The sequence below is a fragment of the Meriones unguiculatus genome, chromosome 14 (genome assembly GCF_030254825.1).
Source record: "Meriones unguiculatus strain TT.TT164.6M chromosome 14, Bangor_MerUng_6.1, whole genome shotgun sequence".
Taxonomy (NCBI): domain Eukaryota; kingdom Metazoa; phylum Chordata; class Mammalia; order Rodentia; family Muridae; genus Meriones; species Meriones unguiculatus.
This window is the reverse complement of record NC_083361.1, coordinates 4,782,941-4,807,743: the sequence shown is the minus strand read 5'-3', so window position 1 is coordinate 4,807,743 and position 24,803 is coordinate 4,782,941. Positions and strand designations below refer to the sequence as shown.

At 46.6% G+C, this 24,803-nt stretch overlaps 1 protein-coding gene and 1 pseudogene across 2 annotated transcripts; one reads left to right on the top strand and one right to left on the bottom strand.

Annotated features, from left to right (window-relative positions):
* Positions 1 to 649: 649 nt before the first annotated feature.
* Positions 650 to 20,847, bottom strand: LOC110550711 (zinc finger protein 383-like). 2 transcript variants are annotated; one of them, XM_021640761.2, is made up of 5 exons: positions 20,697 to 20,847; positions 17,890 to 17,962; positions 12,690 to 12,816; positions 11,532 to 11,618; positions 650 to 8,233 (listed from the first exon to the last, which is right to left on the bottom strand). In XM_021640761.2, exons 2-5 carry the CDS (start codon positions 17,920 to 17,922, stop codon positions 6,798 to 6,800), a joined length of 1,683 nt encoding a protein of 560 aa, XP_021496436.1. In that variant the 5' UTR covers positions 17,923 to 17,962; positions 20,697 to 20,847; the 3' UTR covers positions 650 to 6,797. The 2 variants fall into 2 exon arrangements, with proteins under 2 accessions (XP_021496436.1, XP_021496445.1); XM_021640770.2 differs by lacking the exon at positions 20,697 to 20,847 and adding an exon at positions 20,423 to 20,665.
* On the top strand, positions 14,504 to 16,018 carry LOC110550609 (galectin-3-like; annotated as a pseudogene).
* Positions 20,848 to 24,803: the final 3,956 nt, after the last annotated feature.

Genomic DNA, 24,803 nt, shown 5'->3' with positions numbered 1-24,803 from the left:
TTGGATTCAACTGCCGACAAGATCTGTGTACTTGCTGTTGATCTCTCAACTGATGGCAGGGTCTTTGCCCAGGCTTGCCTCTACCTCCACTGAGGATTCTGCTTCAGGATCCTGGCTAGTTAAGATAGGCACGTACCAACCCTTTTCTCTTGAGGCTAGGGGAGGTTGGCATACAGAGTCACTGCCACTGAGCTATGTTCCCGTCTTTGTGACAACCTCCAGGCACAAAAGTTCACTTCCCACCTTTGTGATCCTCTTGCCTCCCATCTCCAGGTTGATGGGAGTTCAGGTGTGCACCACTCCATGGTTTAGGAAGTGATGGGGAAATCAACCCAGGGTTTTGTGCATCCTAAGCGAGCAAGCTACTAACAGCTCCATCCCTAGCCAGTGGTGTGCTCTTCTTTCTTAGGACCAGGGAAATACTGACCCGACTCAGGTTTTTCAACTCAGTATATGTGTTATTCACAGCTTGTGATAATACACAGCTGGTAAAATATGCTATCTAGAAAGTTGCTCATGAATGGGACACAACACTCAGCTTTCCTATTATACATACCACGGATTAAATAGAATCTGCTTTGGTAATGTAAAAGTTTAATATGATGCATGGCTTTAGGGGATGTGATAAAATATCCCAAGAAAAAGCAACTTAGGGGAGAAAAGGGTTTATTTGGCTTCCAGTTCCAGGTTACAGTCCATCATTGTTATGGGGGATTCAAGGCAGGAACTAAAGCCTAACATCCACACCCAAAAACAGAGACTAAATGCATGAACTATTGCTTGCTAGCTTTCTTCACTTTTACATAGTTTAGTGCCCCACCTAGGGAATGGTGCCACCCACAGTGGGCTGCGTCCTTCTATACCAATTAACCATCACAGCAATCTGCCAGACATACCCATAGGCCAACCTGATCTAAATAACACCTCAGTAAGACTCTCCCGGCAGATGACTCTTAAGAGCATCAAGTTGACAGTTAAAACTAACCAGTACAATGAAGACAGGCAAGAATGCACCACATTTTAGGGTTTTTCCTCCAACCACAAGCCAATCATGCCCATCCAGGTATTTCCCACTTCCACGGAGAATTCTGAGGGCACGACCTGAGGGTTATTCAGTTCTAGAATAAGAAATTACATAAAATTTACTATTTCCAAAGGACAAAACTTAAAGCTGGTTGTGATAGCCCATGTCTGAAACCTCAGCATTCAGGAGGATGAAACAGGAGGATCATTTAGCTCAAGGGCAGCCTGGGCTACAGGCTATTACTCTGCCTATTACTCCTCACTTGGTTTTCTGAGACGGGAGCTTGCTGAGTCAGCCAGACTGGCTGGCTGTTGAAGCCCTACAATCTCTGCTTCTCTTCTGTCCCCCACAGTGGCATCACGAAGCATACTGCCTCTCCTTGGTATCTTATGTGAGTCCTGGGATCAGAACCCAGGTCCACAGGCTTGGATGGCAAGCACTTTATTGAAAATTGCCCCGAATCCCCCAAAGAGGACAATTTAAACCATAACAGTTTTCAAATATTTATTATGTTCAGTAACACACTTTGAGCCACTTACCCACCAGGCATGGGGGTACATGCCTGCCATTAAGCTGGGGGACAAGTTCAAGACCATCAAAGATGGGGGCCATCCTTGGCTATGTAGTCTAACAAGTATCAAAACATTTTATTAAACAATGACTTTTTTTTTTTTTTTTTTTGAGACAGGTTTTTACTATGTAGCCCTGGCTTTCCTGGAACTCACTGTGTAGATCAGGCTGGCCCCAAGCTCAGAAAGATCCACCTGCCTCTGCCTCCTGAGTGCTGGGATTCAAGGCTTGCACATCCACACCTGGTGTAAGCAATGACTTTTAAACAACTGATTATAATGCAAGAAGGGACAGGGAGAGCATCAGGCCACGAAAGTCAAGAAACAGATCCGAGATGGGTGAGGTGGTAAACACCAGTAATCACAACACTCTGGAGGCAGACGGAGGAGGAGGGCCACAGGTTACAGGACCCAAGGACTACAAAGCAAGGCCGCATTCCAGAAGAAAAGCGGGGCTGGTGAGATGGCTCTGTGCTGAAGAGCATGCTTCTGCGGAGGACCCAAGTCCAGTTCCTGGTTCCTAACACCCCTGTGCCTTATAACCACTCCAGTTACAGGCCAGCTGATATCTCTGGCTCCACATATGTCTCTGAAAGAAAGCACCTGTACTCACATGCACAAGGCGCGCGCACACACACACACACACACATGTGTGCACACACACACACACAAACTATAGTCTCACTGTGCAGCCCTGGCAGGCCTGGAACTCTATGTAGACCAGGCTGTCTTCAGACTCACAGAGAGCCATTTGCCTCTGCCTCCTGAGTTCTGGGATTAAATGTGTGTGCACCATGCCCAGCTAAAACTAAATCTTAAAAAGAGACTGGAGGGGTGAGGGGCAACAGTGAGCTAGAGAGAGGTCCAAGTGGATGTGGTGGCATGCCCCTATAATCCCAGCACATGGGAAGCTGACAGGAGGATCAGGAGAGGAGGGCCAACCTAGGCTCAACAGCAAGACTTCACTCAAAATAAAAACAAATTTTAGAGAGGAGGGGAGTAAGCCCCAAAATACAGGAACTCAGCTTATGAGTTAGCTTAAAACTGACAGGACCCATGGTTGAGACAATCAAGTCACCATCCGTGAGAGGTAACACACTGCTCCTGCCTAGCTCGGCATAACCAAAGCTGCACAGTCCAGTATTTACATTTTAAATCGTAAGCCGTGACAGCAAAGCATGGGATTTTGGAAAACACACTGGAATGGAAAAAATGATTTACACGCATTAACGCCATCCAATCACAAACTGGTTAGGTTTACAAACCCAAGCCAAACATAAAAAGAAAACTGATGTAACTATAGCCTAAATGGCTGTAAGTCTTAGATAGCCATCAGGAAGACAATCATTCAACAGAAAACGGTACTGAGACGCTCCACAGAAACTGTAATATTTGAAAATAGGAAAATATGGCATTAGACACAAATTACATACAGCAGGAAATGCAAACCAAAACTGTCGTAACACTTTTCACTTAACAGACTAGCAAAATCAAAGTTTTAACAAACAAAAAGGTGTCAGCAAAGATTTCAGAGAAGGGCACTACACAATGTTAAAGAACCAAGGCCTTTTGTAAATGTACATACACTCAGAGGCAGCAAATCCACCCCAAGGATGAACTTTAATTCACATCTGTGTATAGAAGCTAATATGTACAAAGATCGTCACCTCATTCTATATTTCAAGGGATAAAAGGGCTTCTACATACCTCAGTAATTTAATCAACTATGTGATTTAATTAACTATGGTGAAGGCCAAAAAAAAAAAAAAGTAACAGTACATAGACAAGGACTATGAATGAGGATGTTAATCTTTATTTTCTAATAAATTCCACTTTCTACTCTGAAAAGCACTAAAGGACTCATTCTTCAATAATGTGTAAAATTTAGTTTCAGTGTTGAGGGGAAGGAGCCTCATTATGTAGCCCAGGCTGCCCAGGGCCTACAGTCCTTAGAGCTACACTGCAGGCCTTAAGAACTATGTGATTCCCCAGACAGGGTCTCGCTCTGTAGGCCAGGATGGCTTGGAACACAGAGGTCATCCCGTCTCCGCCTCCCGAAGGCTAGGACTGAAGATCTGAGCCACTATGCCCAGCTTCAATAACTCCTTCTTAATAGCTAAAGACACTACCCCAGAATATGTCAACTGTTTAAAATGTTGTATCAATTTTGCTTCCCCCCGAATTGCTGTTCCTAGCCTCTATTTCTTCTTCTACCTTTTAAAATTCTCCTTCATCTCGATGAATTCCTCACTGACTTGTTTCCTGGAAAACACTGTCCAGTGCACACCACAAATGCATAACTATCATTTCCCCCTCAATTCCATTAAGTTTAACTAATGGTTATTCTGAAATGATTTCAAAGTGTATTTCCAAATATCTAGAGAGGTTTCACTAAGGCCTAGGTAAGTAAGAAGGCATTATGTATAATTTGACCAGACTGATACTTATAGACTTGACATTCGAGACACAGAAAGTAACATTTATATAAGAGAATATTTTGTAAATGTGGAAGAGTCCACATTAGACCTTTCAATGATATTAATTCAAGAGGTCCAGCCTGATTTTGCTAACAGGCATGTTGAACTCCGAGCTGGCCTTCTCTGTAGTTTATTAAGCTTTAGCTTGTTATCTGTGGAGGCCATGCTATTAGTTACAAATGAACGACTCTGATTCTTTCAATGAACTATTGAACACTGCATCTTTTCCCCTAATTTTTTAATAAATAATTTTTGTCATTTCTTCTTGAACTCTTCCATGGGGGATTCCTTTGGTTACTATCTCAACAGCATGGGTCTTTCTCCTCATTCAATTTCAATCCTTCTGTAGCTTTCTTTCCTTTCCTTTCTTTCTCTCTCTGTGTGTCTCGCTCTCTGAGATGGTATTGCTCAGAATATCCCAAGCTATTATGAAACAACAGCAATCTCATCCTTGCCTTCCAAGAGATGATTCCAGATGTCCCACACCAACCCAGTATTTCGTCTAAATAAGGAAAAAACTTCAACTATGGCAATCAGCCTAGTCAAGTAGCTTCTGGAGATACTGATGCAATTCACGCCCACCATTCTGCCAGTTTCCCACTGGCTCCTTCTATGTCCATTGCCTTTGCTTGCCGTCTCATCTGGCCCAGTTTGGGCTTGAACAGCCCAAATTTTCCCGCATCGGCCTTCCCTGTGCTGGGATTACATGAGTTCACCAATCAATATACTCTAAGATTTCTAACTTTTTTCTCAGTAAAAAGGTTATTCAACCTTATAAAAAGGAGGGATTGGCAAAGGCGTTATGTTGATAATGTTTCAAATTTCCTTGGTACCTATCTGATAAACCAGCACTTGGGAAGCTAAAGCAAGATTACGAGGTTGAGGCTAGCCTGGGTTACATGACGCCCTATCTCCAGCAAAGACTTAGCTCCCTGGTTGAACACTACACCGCCTCCTTCCTTTACTGTACCACAGCGCGATTTTCTACTTTGTTGAAGAGTATAGTGGCTTTATTCCAGCTTTCTAGAGGTTTGCGAGTCAATCAGAACCATTTATACACATTCACACGAAACTTACTCTAAGCGTTTCAAACTTAACTGATATAACACTGAACAAATTATTTTAGAGCAGTAAAACTTTCTAGCTGTACTTGGTGGCAGAGATGTGTGGCGGCTATTCGAGAGGGCTCCTGAGTTCAAGGGCTGCCTAGGCAGTTAGGCAAGACCCTGTCTCAGAAAAATACAAAGGGTTGGGGATGTAGCTCAGTGGCAAAACCATGCCTAGCAGGCTCAGAGCTCTGAGTTCAAGCCAGTGTGGTGGCACACACTTCTAATGTCCGCACGCAAGCGGTCGAGGCAGGAGGATTGCCACTAACTTGTGAGACCCTGTCTCAAAATAAACCAAAAACAACCACCTGACCACACTTCTGCCTAGAATGTTTCAGTTCCCGGCACCACTGCCGGTCACATTTGTGTCCTTCAAAGGTCTCCTTAGGACCTGGGACTTCTGGCCTATGTATCAGAAGATTTGGAAAAAGCTTTTAAAGCCCAGTGATCCCATTTTATTATTTTTTAAAAAGAACTTTCTTTAAATTCATCGATCAATTATTGTATATAATATATATTTCTGCTGTCAACTCTAAGATTTATTGCTTTCTTGATGGAATGTTTTATAGCATTTATTTAAATGAGCCATATCAGGTTTTAGGACAGGTCTGCTGTTATCTTTCACACAGAAGCAAGCTATACTTTCACACTGCCTTTTTCACAGAATCCAAGAGTCCTGTTGTGACGGTTACAGATTACAAGTGTGTTCCAATTCACACCCTGTGCAGATCCAACTGTCCTGCAAACACACCGCTTCTGCCGTGGAGGGAGGACTCTGAGCTCATCTTCACTCTAATGCACCGATCAGTGACTTCATGCAGTCCTGCTAGAGTCAATTTTCTGAGTCAACTGAAGTTGAAGTGAAAATCTGCCTGTGCTCCATTCCAATCATTCCCACTCCTGAGCTCGTTACGAAAGCTTTGGTATGGAATAAGCTCTGACAGGCGACGTCATTGACAAATTGCATATGAACATTCCAAAAAGAGTTACAAAGGCTATTAAAGAAGATGAGTCCTAGTATTTCCTAATCATTCCTCCTTGCTAGTGACTACGCGATGGTCCCTTTTACTGAATTCATTCAATCCTCACAGTAGCCATACTACCAGCTGAAAGGCAGCAACCTGAAGCAGGGCTGACGTCAACATAATACAACACAGGGGACGAGCGATGCGCGAGCTGCTTCTACACTAACAAAGCCCTCGCCATTGTTCTCAATGTGGTATTTTCTATAGCTACAATTAAATACCCTTTTACTCGTAAGAGAATTAGTATTTCTATTCATAATTTAATTTTTCCTATGTGAATTAGTACTCAATAAACCATAGGTTATAAAGAAAAAAGGTACAGTCATCAGATGGTCCTCCTCTCTTACAAAGTCTTATTCCATCAGGGGCAGCTGAGAACAACAAGGGTTTCCTGTCCTAGACGTGGTATAAATTGCATGCTGAATACAGGGAGAGGTCGTTCCGCACACCTCACTCCCGAAGGCGTCTCTCAGCAGGTCTAGAGAGCTGAGGGACACATAAAGGTACTGCCCATCCTTCCGATCTTATTAACACTGATCTTCTGCAGGTACGAGAAGACGCCGAGTAGGGCCTGTTCAATAAATAAAGGGCAGCATTCAAATACACAAGATTTCTCCCACCGCGTGGATTCTTTGGTGCTTCTTCACCTGCAGGAGCCGAGTGAAGGCCTGCCCACACTCCTTGCACTCGTAGGGCTTCTCGCCCGTGTGGATGCGCTGGTGCTGCGTGAGGTGGGACCTCTGCCTGAAGGCCTTGCCGCACTGCCGGCACTGAAAGGGCTTCTCCCCCGTGTGGATCCTCTGGTGCAGGATCAGAGTCTTGCAGTCGATGAAGGCCTTCCCACACTCCTTACACTCGTACGGCCTCTCCCCTGTGTGAATTCTCTGGTGTCTATTAAAGTACGAGGGACAGGCAAAGGCCTTCCCACATTCCTTACATTCGTAGGGCTTTTCACCAGTGTGAACTCTCTGGTGTTGGATGAGATGTGCTTTCTGCCTAAAAGCCTTCATACATTCCTGGCACTCATAGGGCTTCTCGTTGGTGTGAGTTCTATAGTGTTTCATGAATGCCGAGTGGCAGAGAAAGGCCTTCTCACAGTAGTTACACTCATAGGGCTTCTCGCCGGTGTGGATCTTCTGGTGGTCGTTGAGGTTGGAAGCCCACGTGAAAGTCTTTCCGCACAGATTGCACTCATAGGGCTTCTCCCCGCTGTGGATCCGCTGGTGTCTGGTGAGATTCGCGCTCTTGTTGAAGGCCTTCTGACATTTGTGACACTCGTAAGGCTTCTCGTTGGTGTGCGTCCTCTGATGCTGGAAAAACGTGGAGAAGTAGAGGAAGGCCTTCCCGCAGTGCTTGCACTCGTAGGGCTTCTCGTCGGTGTGGACCCTCTGGTGCTGCACCAGCAGGGAGCAGTTGGTGAAGGCCTTCCCGCACTCCTTGCACTCGCAGGGCTTCTCCCCCGTGTGGAAGCGGTTGTGTTGAACCAGGTAAGCGTGCTTCTCAAAGATCTTGCCACAGATCTCACACTGGTAGGGCTTCTTATTGATCTGATACGGGGCGAGCTGGAAGTCATACTCGAACCCCCTGCCGCACTCCTTCAACTCCCCACACTTCTCCGCAGCAAAAGCCTGCTGACGCTTCTCTGGATCCGTGTAGTAGACAAAGGCTTTCTCGTACATCTCAGTAAGTTTGTCACCTGTAGGAATTCTCACCTGTTGAATAATGGCTTCACCCGCTTCCTGCTCAAAGGGTTTTGTTTCAGAATGAGCTATCTCACCTAGAGCAATGGGTACAGGCTCGATGAATTTGGGTGGCATCTTCTCCAGCGGGGCTGTCACTCCCTGTAGACACTCCTCTGCAGACTCCGGCTGAGTCTCAAGTAGTCCCCTGCATTTCCAACCATCTCCAAAACACGACTCCTCAAGGCAAGCTGAATCAGCGACTCTTTCTATTATTTTCCATTTTAATGATTCTTTTCCAAAGATGCCATTCTTTAGAGATAAAGTTTTAGTTTCGTTTACAGACAGCAAATCTGAAAGAAAATAAGGACATATTTAGCACTAGAAGACATGAACCATTAGAAACAAAATGATGAGTTTCTTTTAAAAGATTTTACTTTTTTATATGTATCAGTGTTTTGCCTACATGTGCATCTGAGTTCCATGTGCGATCAACCTGCCTGCAGAGGCCAGAAGTCAGCCTTAGGTTCCCTGGAATGGGAGTTACAGAGGTTGTGAGCTGCCATATGGGTGCTGGGAATTGAGCCTGTGTCCTCTGGAAGAGAAGCCAGTATTTGTAGCTGCTGAGTCATCCTTCCAGCCCCAGATAGAGATCTTACAGCACTTGCTGAGGCAAGCGAACCAGACTTCAGATCCCCAGAACTTGGGGAACCTCCCAGAAGGCATGGAGCCTCACCTTCAATTCCAGTCTCAGAAGGCAGAGAGACAGTGGAACTGTCTGCCAGGACAAGCTGGCTAAGAAGGCTAGTACTGGATTGAGAGACCCTACCTCACAAGGAAAGACTAGAAGCAGAAAGTGTCAGCAAAGATTGTGACATTAACCTCTGGCCTACTCAGGCACTCTCACACACGTGTGAACGGGAACACATATATACCACATACACATAAAGAGGCTTTGCTGTGCAATACCCGACAATCTGAGTTCAATTTCTAGATGCCACAGCTGAAAAGCAGAACTAACTCCCGAAGACCGTCCTCTGACCTTCATGGCATGTACCTAAAGCACAGGCGCACACACATAAAACAGAATAAAAACTTAAAAAGTAAGCCAGGCATGATGGCACAAGCCTTTAATCCCAGCACTCTGAGGGGCAGAGGTAGGTGATCTCTGTGAGTTTGTGGCCAGCCTGGTCCACAAAGCAAGTCCAGGACAGCCAGGGCTACATAGAGAAACCCTGCCTTGAGGACCCCCCCCCCAATTTTTTAAAGTAAATGGCATAGGTAACCTTGAATGTTTACATTAATACCAGATAAAATAAACTCTGTGATAATCCACACTGTCAAAATTTATTCCAATGATAAAAGATCACAATCACCTGTTTGGCAATCACAACTCACAGCCTCAAAAGGCACAAGGGTACAGAAAAAATATAACAACAGAAAAAAGGGAAGATTATTGAATCTACTTTTATAGAGCTTTGTAAATTAATACAAAATTAAGGTTATATTTTGGTTACAGCATACTATGTTATCAACTCTTTTTAAGGTATTGTACCCATGTAATTATTTTATTTTTTAATTTATTTTTTTTTTGATGTACCTATGTAATTATTAGTGCAATATGAGGGAGAAGAGGAGGGATGGGGCTACAACAAGGATGTAAAGTGAATTAAAAAATAAAAAATGTAAAAAATGCAACATGAAGTTTCAGTCCTTTTGAAAGCTACTATCACAAACTGTTTAGAATACTGCAAACTGGGCTGGAGAGATGGCTCAGAGGTTAAGAGCACTGACTGCTCTTCCAGAGGTCCTGAGTTCAATTTCCAGCACCCACATGGTGGCTCACAACCATCTGTAATGAGATCTGATTCCTTCTTCTAGCCTTTAGGCAGAACACTATATACATAATAAATAAATAAATCTTTAGAATACTGCAAACTAACAGTAAATCAAACTAATGGTTTCGTTAGGTACTAGTTTAATTAATCCACGTGTTTTATAAGTTAACCAATCAGCATATAGCTGGAAATAAGTAATTCAGATATACTAGAGCTAGATAGATGGTCTTCAGAAACTTCAGAGATAATAATTTAGGATTTAATGAGGTTTTATTAATTTGAGAAGTTTTTGACAAAGAGATGTGTCAGCCTCCTGGCAGTAGCCCCTTTTGACTTCGAGGAAGATGATGAGCGTCAAAAATTCTTTTGGAGATGTGGCAAGCTAGCCACTGGGCAAGGAATGCCCTTGCTTCTACTGCAGACAGAATGCTGGACAAACGGGATGCAGGAAAGCCAACTGCTGAGCTTCGCAAGAACAGGGTAGGCAAGTCCTTCACAATGCCTGCCTTGCAGCGAGGTCTGTCAGCTGTTCTGAGCCAAAGGCTGAAGACGATGCTCCCACGTTACAGAGAAATCGGGCTCAGGCAGCCAGCAGTCTGTCATTTCTACAGCTTTGGAAAGCCGCTTGCTCTGCACTTTCTGCTTATTCAGATAATATTATTCCTTCTCAGGTCTCTGAATGGGGTTAAAGACTAACTAGTTATGATCTTACAATTAAGCTTAAGTTCTGTAGGACTTAAGAAGATGTTTTAGGTCTAGAAAGGTTTTTGATTGCTAATGCAAGTTTTGATACAGAGTGAATTAGGTCCAGAACTTTGGACTCACCAAGATGGAACACATAGTAGAATACTTTCTTCAAGGTTGCTAATTACATATGGACTAGACATTTTGAATGTAATTTTTACCTGATAGGATACAGTTTATTGATGTTAAAGTCTTTTATTTTGACAAAAAAGAGAAATGGTGTCCAGTGTGGGGGCACAAACCCATGACCTTGAGATTAATAAGAGTCACATGCTCCCTGAGACAGGCAGCAATGGTACATGCTTTTAATCGGAGCACCCAGGAGGCAGAGGCAGGTGGATCTCTGTGAGTTCAAGACCAGCTTGGTCTACAGAGGTAGTCCAGAACAGGCTCAGCTACACACAGAAACCCTGTCTCAAAAAACAAACCCAAAACCAACCAACAAACCAAACAAACAAGAAACAGGGTTTTTGGGGTTCCCAACTTCGGGGTTTCCACTGGGATCAAATACCCTGCAACACAAGGGAGATCAGGAATAAGAAAGAAATGACAATCCTACAAGCAGCAGACTTACAGCCATCCCCCAGCCGCTTCCAGAGCCAGACTCCTCCAAACAGTCAATCAAGAAAACGACATCACAAATAGCTCTTTGTACCACTGTTGCCATGGCTTAATTTTTATAAAGCACAACATCAAAAATGGCTCAACAGGGCCAGTGAGATGGCACAGCAGCTTAGGGTTTGCTGTCAAGCCTGAAGACCTGAATTTAATCCTGGGGACCCACCATCATGGTACGAGGAACCTCGCATACACACACACACACACACACACACACACACACACACACACACACACAGTCAGATGCTCCAAATTTGAAAACAAAACAAAAAAAAAAAAAACAAAAAACAAAAAACAAACAAGCTGCTCTCCCTCTGTCAGATGATTTCCAGACACTGGCCTCATGGCACAGTCTTCATGCGCTGCATCAGAGAAGACCACCAACCACCACTCCACGGCTACTTTGGGCTTCAGCAAAAACACACTCTCTGCTCCCAACATCCTTACTCACCTGAATACCATCCTGTCTGCTCGACTACCCAGGGTTCTTTGCCTTGCTCCAGCAGTGAAATGACTGATGGCTTAGGAACAGCAAGTCCTACTCAAAAACAGAGAACATTAAAAACAAATACAGAAACAAGGAACAGCAAAAGACATCTGCTATAGAATTAACTTAACCTAAAACAAATTGCAGATCCTCATAGGATTGTGATTTTAAGTAAATAGACAGACAGACAGAAAAACAAGCAAGCAAGCCATTTAGCAAGCACCTTAGTAAACAGTTGTTGCTTGCTGTAATCACTGATAGAAAGTAAAATAAGTAGAAAAGTGTCTTGAGAAAGTACATGTACAGTGAATCAAGGGCTTTAAAGGCAGCTATCTACCATCTGTGAAGTGGGGCTGTGGGGTGGTGATAGGCCTCAGCAGTTAAGGGCTTCTCCCATGGATCTTCAGCCCCAGCCCTTAGGAAAAATATTTTCTGAATCTGCCGTATAGACGACCTGACCCAGGGACACAAAGCCACCACAGTTCTCTAACATCACATCTGTTGTGGCTGATATGGAGCTACTATTTATTAAAGTGTCAGCAGCTTCTTCTCTGAGATCTTTATTGTTCTTCACGAAAATGCTCACAAACACCAGGTGATGCTATGTAACCTTGCCTTACAAATTATCCCTGATTGGCCAATAAAACTGCCTATACCTGAGCTTTGCAAAAGAGAGGTGGGCAGAGCTAAGGTTTGTGGGCTTGGAGGGCAGCAGGACCATAAGAAAGAGAGAGAGGCACAGGAGAGGAAGGAGGAAAGAGGAAGGACGTTGCCACGGGTTAGCATGAATTAGACACACATGACAGGGAGGAGCTTGCTCTGAGGGCTGGCATGGTAGAGAGAAACAGCCCAGATGGAGCAGTTGCAAGCATTTACGGGAATTTTGGAGGGTATGTGTGGCTGGGAGATAACAAGGTAGCTTAGGGGGTTAAGATCTGCCCAGCCCCAGTGTTAAAAGAATATTAAAAATCTAACAGGTGTCTGAGTCTTTCATTTCTATAATAGAGGGTCAAATATAACCACTGATTTAATAATCTTATGAGTCAATATTAAACATTAATATCCATCTGCATCAGCTCTTAGGAAAAATACTTTCTGAATCTGACGTCCAGATGACCTTACCGAGGGACACAAAGTTGCTGTAGTTCTCCAGCATCACATCTCTGTATAAAGACCTCTGATCAGGGCCCAGGCACTCCCACTCCTCCTTACAGAACTCCACAGTCACATCCCTGAAAACCACCAACTCCTGAAATAAAAGCACAAAGTAACACACACAATAATAAAGAAAATAATTTCATGCAAATGTTGACTCCTTTTTCAAGGTTTTCTAGAAAAAAGCATGTCCCCTCCCAGCACCAGGGAAACGACATTTCAAAGAACCGGCCTTGGGCTCCTGAGAAATCGTTTCTGAGCCCTTAAATGTCCTGCTTGGTGAGGTGTTTCTTTACTGCATGCCTGAGATCTTGGATGGTCCCAGTTTTACCCCTATGAGGCAGAAGTCAAAATGAGCTGCAACCACAGCAGGCACTCCCAACAGAAAGCCCGGATGAAAAGGCACTGGTCAAGTGTCCCTTGTTGGCCATACTTCCTACATGTTCTTTTATATCATGGGCTGGGAGAATTAAGCATGTCTCCAGACGTCCACCAAGATGAATAAATGGAGAGTCTGGACTTCGCCCTTGGCAAGTTTCTCTTCCCTAATCTGCATTCTCTCAGAGTACATTCTCAAGTGTGAGGGTTAGTGCTTTCCCCACCCCGCAGTTCAACCAGACTCACTCCGGTCTCGCTCCCATTACTCCAGTACTGGGGGGACGGCTACAAACTCAGGGCTAGCCTTCAGGCTAGTTAGAGTTGAAATTACTGTAGTATGATTTAGCTTGTGTGTCTGGTCCTTTAAAGGATCCCCATGTGCTAGTCAACTGGCCCTTTAAGAATTCTTAGCTGTTAGAACTGCTTAACCCTATGACCTTCAGTACTGGTTGCCTCCTGGATTTCTGGGAACAGGATAGAATATAAAAAAGTCAACTGAGGAGCCAGGTGTGGTGGCACATGTCTTTAATCCCAGCACTCAAGGAGACAGAAGCAGGCAGAACGCTAGGAGTTCGAGGCCAGCCTGGTCTACAAAGTGAGCCCGGGACAGCCAAGGCTACACAGAGAAACCCTGTCTCAAACAAAACAAAAAACAACAACAAAAGCCAGCAGAGGCTGAGAGAGGGGGGCTAGCAGAGTGAGAAGAGATGGCAGTTGGGGCAGAAGATATTGTTAGGAGACAGCTGAGCCAGGAGAAGCCGGGCTGAGCAGCTGGGCTAGAACAGCTGTGGCAGTTTGGAGCTGCTGGTTTTGGGAAAGGGCTGTTTAAGCAGGCTGTGGGGACCTGAGGGAGGAATGTTGGGAGAAACATTTGAAGGGGCTGGGCTGGAAACTGGGAGGAGGGCTGGCAGGGAGTTAAGAGAGCCGGTTACTGTTCTAGAAGAGCCAGTCACTTTACATACCACTGCGAGGAAACAGTACGACCAAAAGCAACTAGGGGAGGAGAGCGTGTATTCCCCTCTGCTTACAGGTAACTCCATCTCTGAGGGAAGTGAGGGCAGGAACACAAAACAGGGCTGGAAGCCAGAGGCAGGAACTGCTGCTCACTGGCTTGCTCCCCACCCCTTGCTCAGCCTGCTTTCTTATAGAACTCAGAACCACCAGCGCAGAGATGGCCCCACCCACCATGGGCTGGGCCCTCCCCCACGATCACTAGTTTAAAAAGTGTCCTAACGCCTTGTGTTGGGGTGACTGTTTTGTGCACTGTATTATTCACAGGCTGGTTTCTATACCAGCAGAGAGCTGAGGACAGGCCAGGAACTTGTACTGTTATTTTTATGGTTGCATTGTATTTTGTAAATACTCACTCCAACAACTTCTAATTGGTTTACTAAAAAAGCTGAATGGCCAATAGCAAAGACCAGGAAAAGGAGGCAGGACTTCTGGCAGGGATAGGAACTCTGGGAGAGAACCAGGTGCAGGAAGGGTTGTCAGCTGGAAACAGAAGAGACAAGTGCCAGGACTGGAAAAAGATAACAGCCATGGTGGCAGAAAGCAGATTAACATAAAAGGGTTAGTTTAAGTTAAGAGCTAGCTGGAGAACAGGCCGAGGCTAAGGTAAAACTTTAATCATTAAGAAAAAGTGTCTGTGTCAATATTTGGGAGCTAGCACTCCTGTTTTGGGCTTGCCTACATGGGCTTTAAGTTCCAGATCATCCTGCTCTACAGAATGACACTCAGCCTCAACTAAAACAAACACCAACAAACCCAGATCCACAGCTGAGGAGCTGCAGCTGAGGGTAAAGGCACCCGGCGCTACACTGAAGCCCTCGGGGCTTACATCGAGAGAATAGAATTGTCTCCGTGTACCCGTATCAGCCGCCCAAGAGGAAGGAGGAGGCCATTTGTTGCGGAGGCCGCCTGCTTTTGGAGCTTGACATGCTCAGATGGAAGCATCGGCGTTTTGGTTATGATTAAAATAGGGACACACAAATAGCAGTGGCACGACCACGGTCGCAGAGCGCAGAAGACACCAGCAGAGAAGCAGCCCTGGGCCCGCTGAGAGCAGCAGGGTGAAGCCGATCCCCTGCCTCCTCGCATCTGTCCCCCACACTTGGGTCACTAGCGAACCTGTGCGGGCAGGGATTCGGACCACTCAAGATCACCCTCTCTCTCTCTCTCTCTATTTTAATTTTTACAACCCTGTACGTGTGTGCCGTGGCCTGTATGCTGAGGTCAGAAGACTATGACAGAGACGACTTAGGCAGGGAAACAAAAGGCACCCGTGTAACAGCCACTGCAGCGGCGAGCTGAGCACAGCCACGGGGAAATCAGCAGATAGTTTCCCGCTTAATGACGCCTTAGCTGGCCAGCTGCGTGGGGGAACCAGCCGGGGACTTCCTCTCCTGGGGCCTACCTGGACAGGCTCCTCCTAGTGCCCACCCTGGCCCAACTGCCCTGGGGCTTACCCCAGACCTCCTGCTCTGGGAACCTTCCCAGGGCAACTTGGGGAACCCGGAGCCTACCCTGCTGCTGGCCTTAGGGTGCTCTGCTGGACCACTGCACGGGCCCTGTGACCTGCCCTTGCCTTGAGGAGTCAGGCCTCAACTGATCAGTCATGGGCACAGTGAAGCCCAGTGCAAACAGGCCTGCCCGAGATTTCAGGAGAGTGAGTGACGTTGCCTTCCACTTTAACCCCCGCTTCAATCAAACAGAAGGGTCATCGTGTGCAACACCAAGCTGGACCACTGGGGAAGGGAAGACAGTCAGCTTTCCCGTCCGAAAGCCACAAGCCATTCCAAATACAAGTCCTGGCTGCAGCCGGCCACTTCCAGGCTGCAGCCTACGAGGCTCACGTGTGGCACCCACTGATGAAAGCACTCAGGGAGGTCAGCCAGCTGGGGACCTCTGGCGACTGACCCTCAGCAGGGCTCCACACACCAGGGCCTAACCCAGAAGGGCCAGCACCTGAAGCTCCTCCAAGCTCATGGTGAGTGAAAACCTTCACACTTCTCCCTCCTCTCCTGCCATTTAATAACTGTTCTCATGCTGAGGAAAACAAAGCAAAACAAAACAAAACACCCATAAATCCCAGGACTCAGGAAGCTGAGGCAGAAGGATTGCCATGAGTTGGAGGCCTTACCTGAGCTACAAAAAGAGTTCTAGGTTGGTCAGGGTTACAGAGTAAAACCCTAGTTCCAACACTGGCCCCACCCCCACCAGCAAAAGAGCTTAAGAGATATTCTTAACACTCAAGAGACCAAAACAACGGAAACAAAACCAAGTAAGCCACGCCTTTTAATGCAGCACTCAGGAGGCAGAGGCCGCAGATCTCTGCGTTGGAGGCCAGCCTGGTCTACAGAGTGAGTTCCAAGGACAGCCAGGACTACAGAGAAATACCCACCATCCAGCCTAAATACATTTTTATAAACTGCCTAAATATACTTTTATAAACTTAGATATCAAAGACAATATAAATATTGCCTAAAAATACACTTTTTATAAAGTGATGGTGGCTGGAGTCTAGCCTGGATTACAGGGGTTTCAGGCCAGCCAGGGTTAGGTAGAGACCATATTTAACAAAAAGAAAACAAAACAAACTAAAAACAACATGTGAGGGCTGGAGAGATGCCTGAGAGGTTAAGAGGATGCACCTCTCTTCCTCAGGATCTGAGTTCGATTCCCAGCATCCTGTCAGGTGAGCCACACTGGCCTGTTGCTCTGGCTTCAGGGGTGTGAACCCTGCTCTCTCCACACACCTGTGACTCAGGAGTACATAACCACAGACAGACTCACACACATGAACATAATTTAAAATAATAACCTTTTGAAAGATTTATTTTTGGTTTTCTAAGCAGGAAGTTATTAAGCAGAATGAAAAAAGACAATGGGTTTTTAATGGAAATAATGAAGAAAAAGCAAGGAATAAATTATCTCTGTTCTGGGGGAGGGATGTCAACAGATGTGCAGCCAATAAACGAGGTCAGAGCAGAAAGGTCATCAGTTCAAGTTTATCCCTGGCTCTAAACCAAGTTCAAAGTAGCCTGAGTTACATGAGACTAAGGAAAAGTTAATAAACATTCTGGTTTTAACCCAAATCGTTGGGGAGGCAGAAACAGGCAGATCTCTATGGATTCAAGGCCAGAGTGATCTGCTGACTATGTATTAAGGCTGTCCAATTAAATGATTAAACAAAATAAAAATATGAAGACCTGCAAATTTAAAAGCTAAAGCATTTTCCTTTATTTGCCAGTACACCAACATTTTCTTTTGTGGATTTTTTTTTTTTTTTTTTTTTTTTTTTTTAAATTTTTAAGATGGGATCCTGTGTGGTGAGCTTGGAACTTACTAGGTGCCCTGAGATGGTCTTGAATTTGTGGCAGTCCTGAATGTTATTCTTCCCTTTTTCCTGAGTCATAGAAGACCAAGTACACGCTACAATCATAATCTCTCATTTGGTGTATTTTATGTGCCAGCATTTGCTAATCACCTCACACCTATCACTTTAGTCAAAACTAATCTAAAGTAAGCGTTAATGCTTCCTCCACTTTCAGATAAGGAAATTTCGGAACAGAAAGATAAAGTCAAGTCATGAATATACAGATATTGGGATTCCTTACATGACCTGCTTGGATGAAAAAAAGCATACAGTCTCCTATAGTTCACACATGCTGAAGAAAGTAGAATCATGCTGGCAAACCTGGTACATGGTTACCATGACAACGCGGTTACAACCCCACTTCGGGAATCAGCAACCAGGGGACAACTGACGGAAGAAATTTCACCTCACCTTGAACACAGTGTTGACATCCACAATAGCCATGCTTCTCTGCTCTTCTGGGCACTTTGGGAAAACTGCAGAACTGGAGAAGGAAGATGAAATTAGGAGAAACTAGGTCAAACATCCTCAAACCTGCTCTCGTGCCTCAGTCTGTATACAGACCAATGCTGACTTACATTTTCTATTCATGGTGGGGTAAAAAAGTCTGTGGCCCTCAATCCTTGTCAGATCTCCTGGGAGAGATCCTTGGGAGATCTCTGTGAGTTCAAGGCTAGCCTGGTACATACACACAGAGTTCCAGGCTAGCCAAGGCTACACAGTGAGACTCTCTTAAACAACAACAAAAGCACAACTGTGAGTGAAATGCTAGAGAAACATTCATAGGACGATGACAGACTCTTACTCCTACAGTCTTCTGTAAAGCCCGTTACCCACCCAGGAAGTTTCCTTCCTACCTCATGAATAGGGTAAGAATGTGCCTTTCTCATATCCCTTATCACAAGGGTAGAACCCTAATGTCTCAGGATGTCACCAGGGACAAACCTGCCATTCATCTGTAAGCATGCATAGAAAACTCCACTTATGAACATAGTTTTTTTCTTTTCTTTTGTTAAAGATGAGGTCTCATTAAGTAGATGGGTTTGCTCTCCCACTCAGTGATTTGCTTGCCTCTGCCTCCCAAGTGCTAGAATGAAATGTGTGTGCCACCATGCCGGCTCCTTTGATTTTAGAAGTTTATGCTCAGAATTGTTTTCTTAATGATTTATTTATTTTACACTTATGGGTGTTTTACCTGCGTAGCATGCAGCCTAGTGCCAAGAGGTCAGAAGAGGAACTGGATTCCCCGGTAACTGGAGTTATGGATGGCTGTGAGTAGCATGTGGGTGCTGGGACTTGAACACAGACTCTCTGGGAGCGTGGCCAGTGCTCTAACCACTGAGCCATCTGCCCAGCCCCGGCAAGCAGAGTTTCTATTTCCACCATCACTAGGATCTTTCAGGAGACTTGGACGGTTTTCTTCCCAGAGTTCCCAAAGGAACCACAAGGGACTCCCTGCTCCTGGAGACTCTTTCTGACAGGATATCCCCCTCCACGTGCAAGACTGCCCACGGGCTCGGTAACAGAAACTCTCCCTGGAAGACTCAGGCTCAGCCCAGCAGCAGCAGCAGCAACAACAAAAACATACGAAATTCTGTCCAAAAATCAAAGCAAGTCTCCAAGCTGGTCACTTTTTGGCATTACCATCATCGAGGGGCTCAATAATCTGCAACATCCCGAACCTCACTTCCATCCCAACCTCTCACCCCATTATTAATCACCCCAACCCCATGTCACCCCACACACTCTTTTACTGGGACAGTGGAACGCATGCTCCCCATGTCATGAGAGAAGCTGTCCCGTGGACTCCTCCACTTCATGCAAATAAAAAAGAGGAACCTGAACTCTCTGGAAACCATAAAAAACAAAAAAGCAGAGCACATTTCAGGAACTTCAAATGATTTCTGCAGGAACGGCTCAGGCACCGTATTGGTCCACTTAAGCTGCTATAACAGAACACCAGCGCCTCAGGGGCTGAGACGACAAACTCATTTCTCAGCTGTGGAGGCAGAGAAAACACTGACAGGTTTGGTCTAATGAACACTGGTTTCCAAGTCCACAGATGGAGGAGGCCCTGGACCTGGGGAGGGGAGGCAGCTCCCTGGAGCCAGGGCACTAATCCCATGTAATTACCTTCAAAAAGGCCCAGCCATCTAAATCCACCACACTGATGAGTGGTTCGTAACTATAAGCTGGAGAGGGTGGGGAACAGAGACCCAGTGTGCTCACTGTGTGTGTCTCCTGTCAAAAGGCCTGGGGCTGAGAATGTCTTATTTTTAGAACCTCAAGTTGCGCACCCTGAATCAGGAACTCCAAATTCTGACTTCCCTAATGGTAGCCAACAGGGACTTACAGATCCACTGAGAGTTTTCCCTAAACAAGACTAAACTCAGCCTGGCTAGGTGCAACATACTGTAATCCCAGCAACTTGGGGAGGCAAAGGCAGGCGGGTCTCTGAGTTCGAGGCCAGCCTGGTCTACAAAGCAAGTCAGGACAGCCAAGGCTACACAGAAAAAAAAAAAAAAAGTCTCGAAAAGCTGGGGGGGAAAAAAAAGAGACACTAAGCGCCTACTCTGAGCGTGTCCCACAGTAAGGTCTTTCAAATATAATTTCTATACACTCGTACATTTCTGAGACGGGATTTCACTATGTAGCCCAAGACAGCCTGGGACTCACTATGGACCCATGGTTGTCCTCAAACTCACTGTCTTCCAGTTTCGCAGCAAGAGTGCTGAAATTAGAAATGTGGGTTACTGTCCCTAGCTGCTGACTACATTAAAGTCGCGCTGATTGGTAAACTAATCTACCTTGCGCACAGAAATCTCTATCATCTCTACTAGCTAGCTTTCTTTCTTTCTTTTTTCCAAATTTTCAAGTAAACTTGACTTAAAGGAAGGCGCAAACGTATCTGCCCACCCCCGACCCCCACACTTGGCGCAGTTACCTCCTCTAGTCCCGGTAACTACGTTCCGAAGACCCCGCGCACGCTCTCGCTCTCTCTCACCCTCCTGTACAATCCACATCCTCCAAAAACCTTTCGCCCACGCAGTCACACTCGCCCCGCCGTAGTCCCTGCGAAGGAAACCTCGTAAACCTCCAGCGCCATCCCGGAAACCGGGTGGGTCCTCTAGAGGCAGCAAGTCAGGACAGCCAGCGACCAGCAAACGCAGGCCTCAGGGCTCCATACCAAAAGCGCCTAGAACGTGGGGCAGACTCACCTCAAAAGTATAAAGTGCGATCCCCGAGGTTGCGAACTCCGAGGACCAGCGAGTATCAACAGGGACAGCACCCGGTTAGGTCGGGTAGGGCACTGAGATGATCCGGAACAACCTCTTTCCAGCCACTTCCGCCATGTGGCTGCGCTTTTATAGTGGACTACATTTCCCAGAAGGCAGTGCTGCCCCCAGACTCCTCGGGTGAGTTTTCATGTCCGAGATTGCAAGTAGAGAATGTTTGAAAGAGAGAAAGGAAGCACGAGGAGACTTCTAAAGGGAGAGCTTCTCAAGGACCCATGGCTGGAATCCTCTGAAGCTTTTACGGTGTTGCGGTGGGACGGAGATCTTTACTGCAGTAACAGGAGCGCGGCCGGGACCGGAGCCAATGACCCAGCCCAGGACTACATTTCCCAGAGGCCATCGCGGAGCGCGTTCTCATCGAAGTACACAGCCGGCTCTGCGCTCTTGATGCCGAGTTCGGAGCTTCCCCGACGTGCAGTTCCAGGCCCCTGGAGCAAAGAGCATCCTCTCTTCACCGGAACACTTATTCTGCTTACAATTGGGAGCCGCTAATTTAAATATGCTGCATTAGCCGGGCCTGGGCTAGCATGCGCGTAATCCCAGCCCTCAGGAGGCAGAGGCAGGCGGGTCTCTGTGAGTCAAGGCCAGCCTGGTCTACAGAGCGAGTTCTAGGACGCCAAAACTGCAGAGAGAAACCCCGCCTCGCGGGAAAAGGGGCGGGGGGCAAGCTCTAGTCCAGGGCACTGGTCCTAAGGACCAAATCGCTCACACAGCTGAGAGGGATCTCGCTCGCGAGACGTAGGTGGAATCCAGATCCTGCTTTTTAGATGCCTTTTCCGGACCTCCTGGGACCCTCATGCGAAGCCCCTGCCCCGGAGGAGTTCTCCGGAGCCTGCTTAAAGCAGACACTGTGGCGAGTGTAAAGGAGAAGTCGAGGCGCTGGCTTGCCCTTCCCATAAGCCACCGCGGCGTTAGACCCTCCGGTTGAACTACAGGTCCCAGAGAATAACGGGTGCGGGTGGTTTAAGGTCACGGCCCCGCGTGGGTCCCCCAACACCTCCGCACCCCACCCCATCCCACCCCCTCCAGGTTCTCGGTGCTTCGCAAAGTGAATTTAACCCAAGGCCAAGGGCGGTCGAGTGGGGCTCTAGACAAACGTCACGAAGTAGGACCTCCTTCCTTGGGGACAGAAGCCGCCAGCTGTCACCGTTCCCCCAGAGCACAGGAGGATTTTGTGCGTGCCTATGTCAGGTGGGGAATGTGTGGGAGTGTGTGTGTGTGTGTGTGTGTGTAGGGGGTGTGAAGAGGGGAGAGGGAGAGCCAGCAGGTGGTGGGGAAGGGCTGGGATGTTTCTCCTGAATGGCAAGCGCAGTGGGTGGTCAGACTCACGTCCCCCTGGTTTGCGTGGCTCGTGGCTCGCTGTATGTCTGTGTGTCAAGGGCCCACCTTAGGTCTCTGCTGTTTTCTCCCCTCTCTCTCCTCACCACTGCTTGGGGCTCTGCGTGAGGGAAGCCATAGCTGATCCCCACATGAAGCTCTTCAGCAAGGAGACAGCCTTCTTACAGTGGGAGGCTGGGGATGTCGTTTTGGTTTTTGAGTCAAGGACCAGACGGCTACATGTCTCGGAATCGCTGTCCAGCTTTTCTGGCTAAAGAAGCCCCGTTTGTGCTAGGCATCCATCTTGGTACCCACCAGCAGGTTGTCTCTGACTCCAGTCCCCGGAAGATAAGTGCCTGATCGTTAGGATGTATTTTAAAATACCATGCGGTCAACAGATCTGGTAAGAGAGATTTATTTGGGGGAAGGAAAAGGGAGGGGAGTTCGGGCCTGAGTTGGCCATAAAGGTAGAGAGAGAAAGAGACAGAGATAGACAGAGACATGGGAGAGCATAGGAGAAGAGAAAGAGGAGCATGGGGGCTGGGAGGGGGGAGATAAAGTCAGAGAGGAGGGAAGGGGAGAGAAACCGGAGCAGATGCGGGCACGGGATGACATCCTAGGCAACCTCTACGGTAACAGCGATAACCCTCAGTGACCCCCACCCAAAAGTGTAACTGCTTTTGTTGTTGTTGTTCTGTAACTTGATTACTCGGATATCTAAAGATTGTACGGAGTTGCCTTAATCACTTAACTTGGCGGAAGAGACAGTTTTTACTCGGCTTACTTAGGTATTGAAAGTTTTCCCTTTTAAAAGGCCTTCCGCAACCCCCTCCTTCATGGCAGCCTCAGATTTGGCTCAGCGACTGTTCCGTCCTGCCGGCAGGTAGTCAGTAAACCTTTTAACTCTAATTGGATTGAGTCTGTGGCCTTCTTCCAGGGGTCACAAACTCCGCAGCACGGCGTTACTCCTTTCTGTTCACCACATTCAGGCCGTCCGCGGAAGCAGAACGCGTTCTTAGCCGAAGTCCACCAGAAGGTGGTGCTGTGGTGCCCTTAAGACTGGCTGCTCAGGAGTCTGGGCTTTGGCTCAAGGCCCCAAGTTTGGGTCCTCAGCTCACGAGGGAGGGATGCTGGGGGACAAAAGACCAAAAACGAAGCAGAAAAAGGTGACTGGCACACACACACCTTTAGGATGACTGTGTTTGGGCACATCTCAGAACACAGGAGGCAGAAACACGTGGATCTCTGAGTTCGAGGCCAGCCTGGTCTACAGAGTGAGTTCCAGGACCCTGGCCACACAGAGAAACCCTGCCCCTAAAACCAACCAAACAAAACCCCAAACAAAAAGACTTGATGAGCCAGGTTTTGCTTGTTTTTGACTGTTGTTTGAGACAGGATCTCGGTCTGTCCCAGAGGCTTCATGTTCTCAATGCTTTAAAGCAGTGGTTCTCAACCTTCCTGAGGCTGTGACCCTTTACAGCTCCTCATGTGGTGGTGACCCGCCGACCATAAAATTAACTTCGTCGTTAATTTCACTAATGTTCTAACTCTTGATGCGAATATCCGTGTTTCTGAATGTTCGTGGGCGACCGCTGTGAAAAGGTCATCCTACTCACAGGTGGAAAGCTGCGTTAGATATTCGGTGCCATGGTAACGGGTATGAACCTCTACGCCCAACCTTAAACACAGTGGTTATTTATGTTAGACAAACGCAGCTCACATAGCCTGTACTACAGAGTTTGAAGCCACCTCGGGCCACATGAGACCCTGTGTAAAACACAGAACAAAAAAACAAGGCAAGCCAGAGATACTGGAGTTTTAAAAATAATATTTATTAAGTCTAATGGTGTGTGAGTGAGAGAGCCGAGGAGGAGGGAATGAGGAGAGGAGAAGAGGGAGAGGGAGGAGATGGGGAGGAGGGGAGAGAGGACAAGAGGATGACTGGTCCCCTGAAACTGGAGTTACAGTTGTGAGACACAACTCACATTAAGTGGAAACATTGTATACTAAATATTTTCTATAGATTACTGTTTACTTCAGCAAAGGATATTTCATATTCATACAATGAGAAGCCTTTTGTGAGGGAAGGCAGGACCTTCCCTCACCCTGAGAAAGTGTGTCCCAGTATTTTCAGTTGTTAATTCTGTGCAGAGAGCTAAGTGCTAGCAGGATTCTGGTATTGACCTTTCTAAGGACAATATTTTTCTATCTGTAAATGCTTCCCCTTCCTCACCTGCCACAGGGCAACCCATAAGAGCTGGATTGGGTGCTGTCCTGCTGCTGATTGGTTCAGGCCCTGGAGCGGGGGCAGGAAGTAGGGCCAGACCTTCCAGGAAGGCAGAGGCACAAGGAGATTCAGGCAGACACCGACTGTTGCAGAAGGAGCCACAGACTAGAGCAGGAAGCATAGAACAGAGCTGTAAGCAGGTAGTGAGAACCACTTGTGAAGGAAGACGGCAAGGAAGTCAGGAGAAGTTTAGATGAGCTAGCTGAAAGACCGCCCCAGCTACAGGCCAACAGTTTAAAACTATACGGAAATCTTGTGTCTTACTGAAGCTGCAAGGGGTCTTTGAAAGCCCCACGATACCTTTTGAGTGTAAAGAATGTGGGAAGGCTTCTAAACGATGTTCATAACCCACCGAACACCAGGATAGTCACACAGATGAAACAAACAAACGAAAAAACAACTACAATTGTAAGGAATGTAGAAAG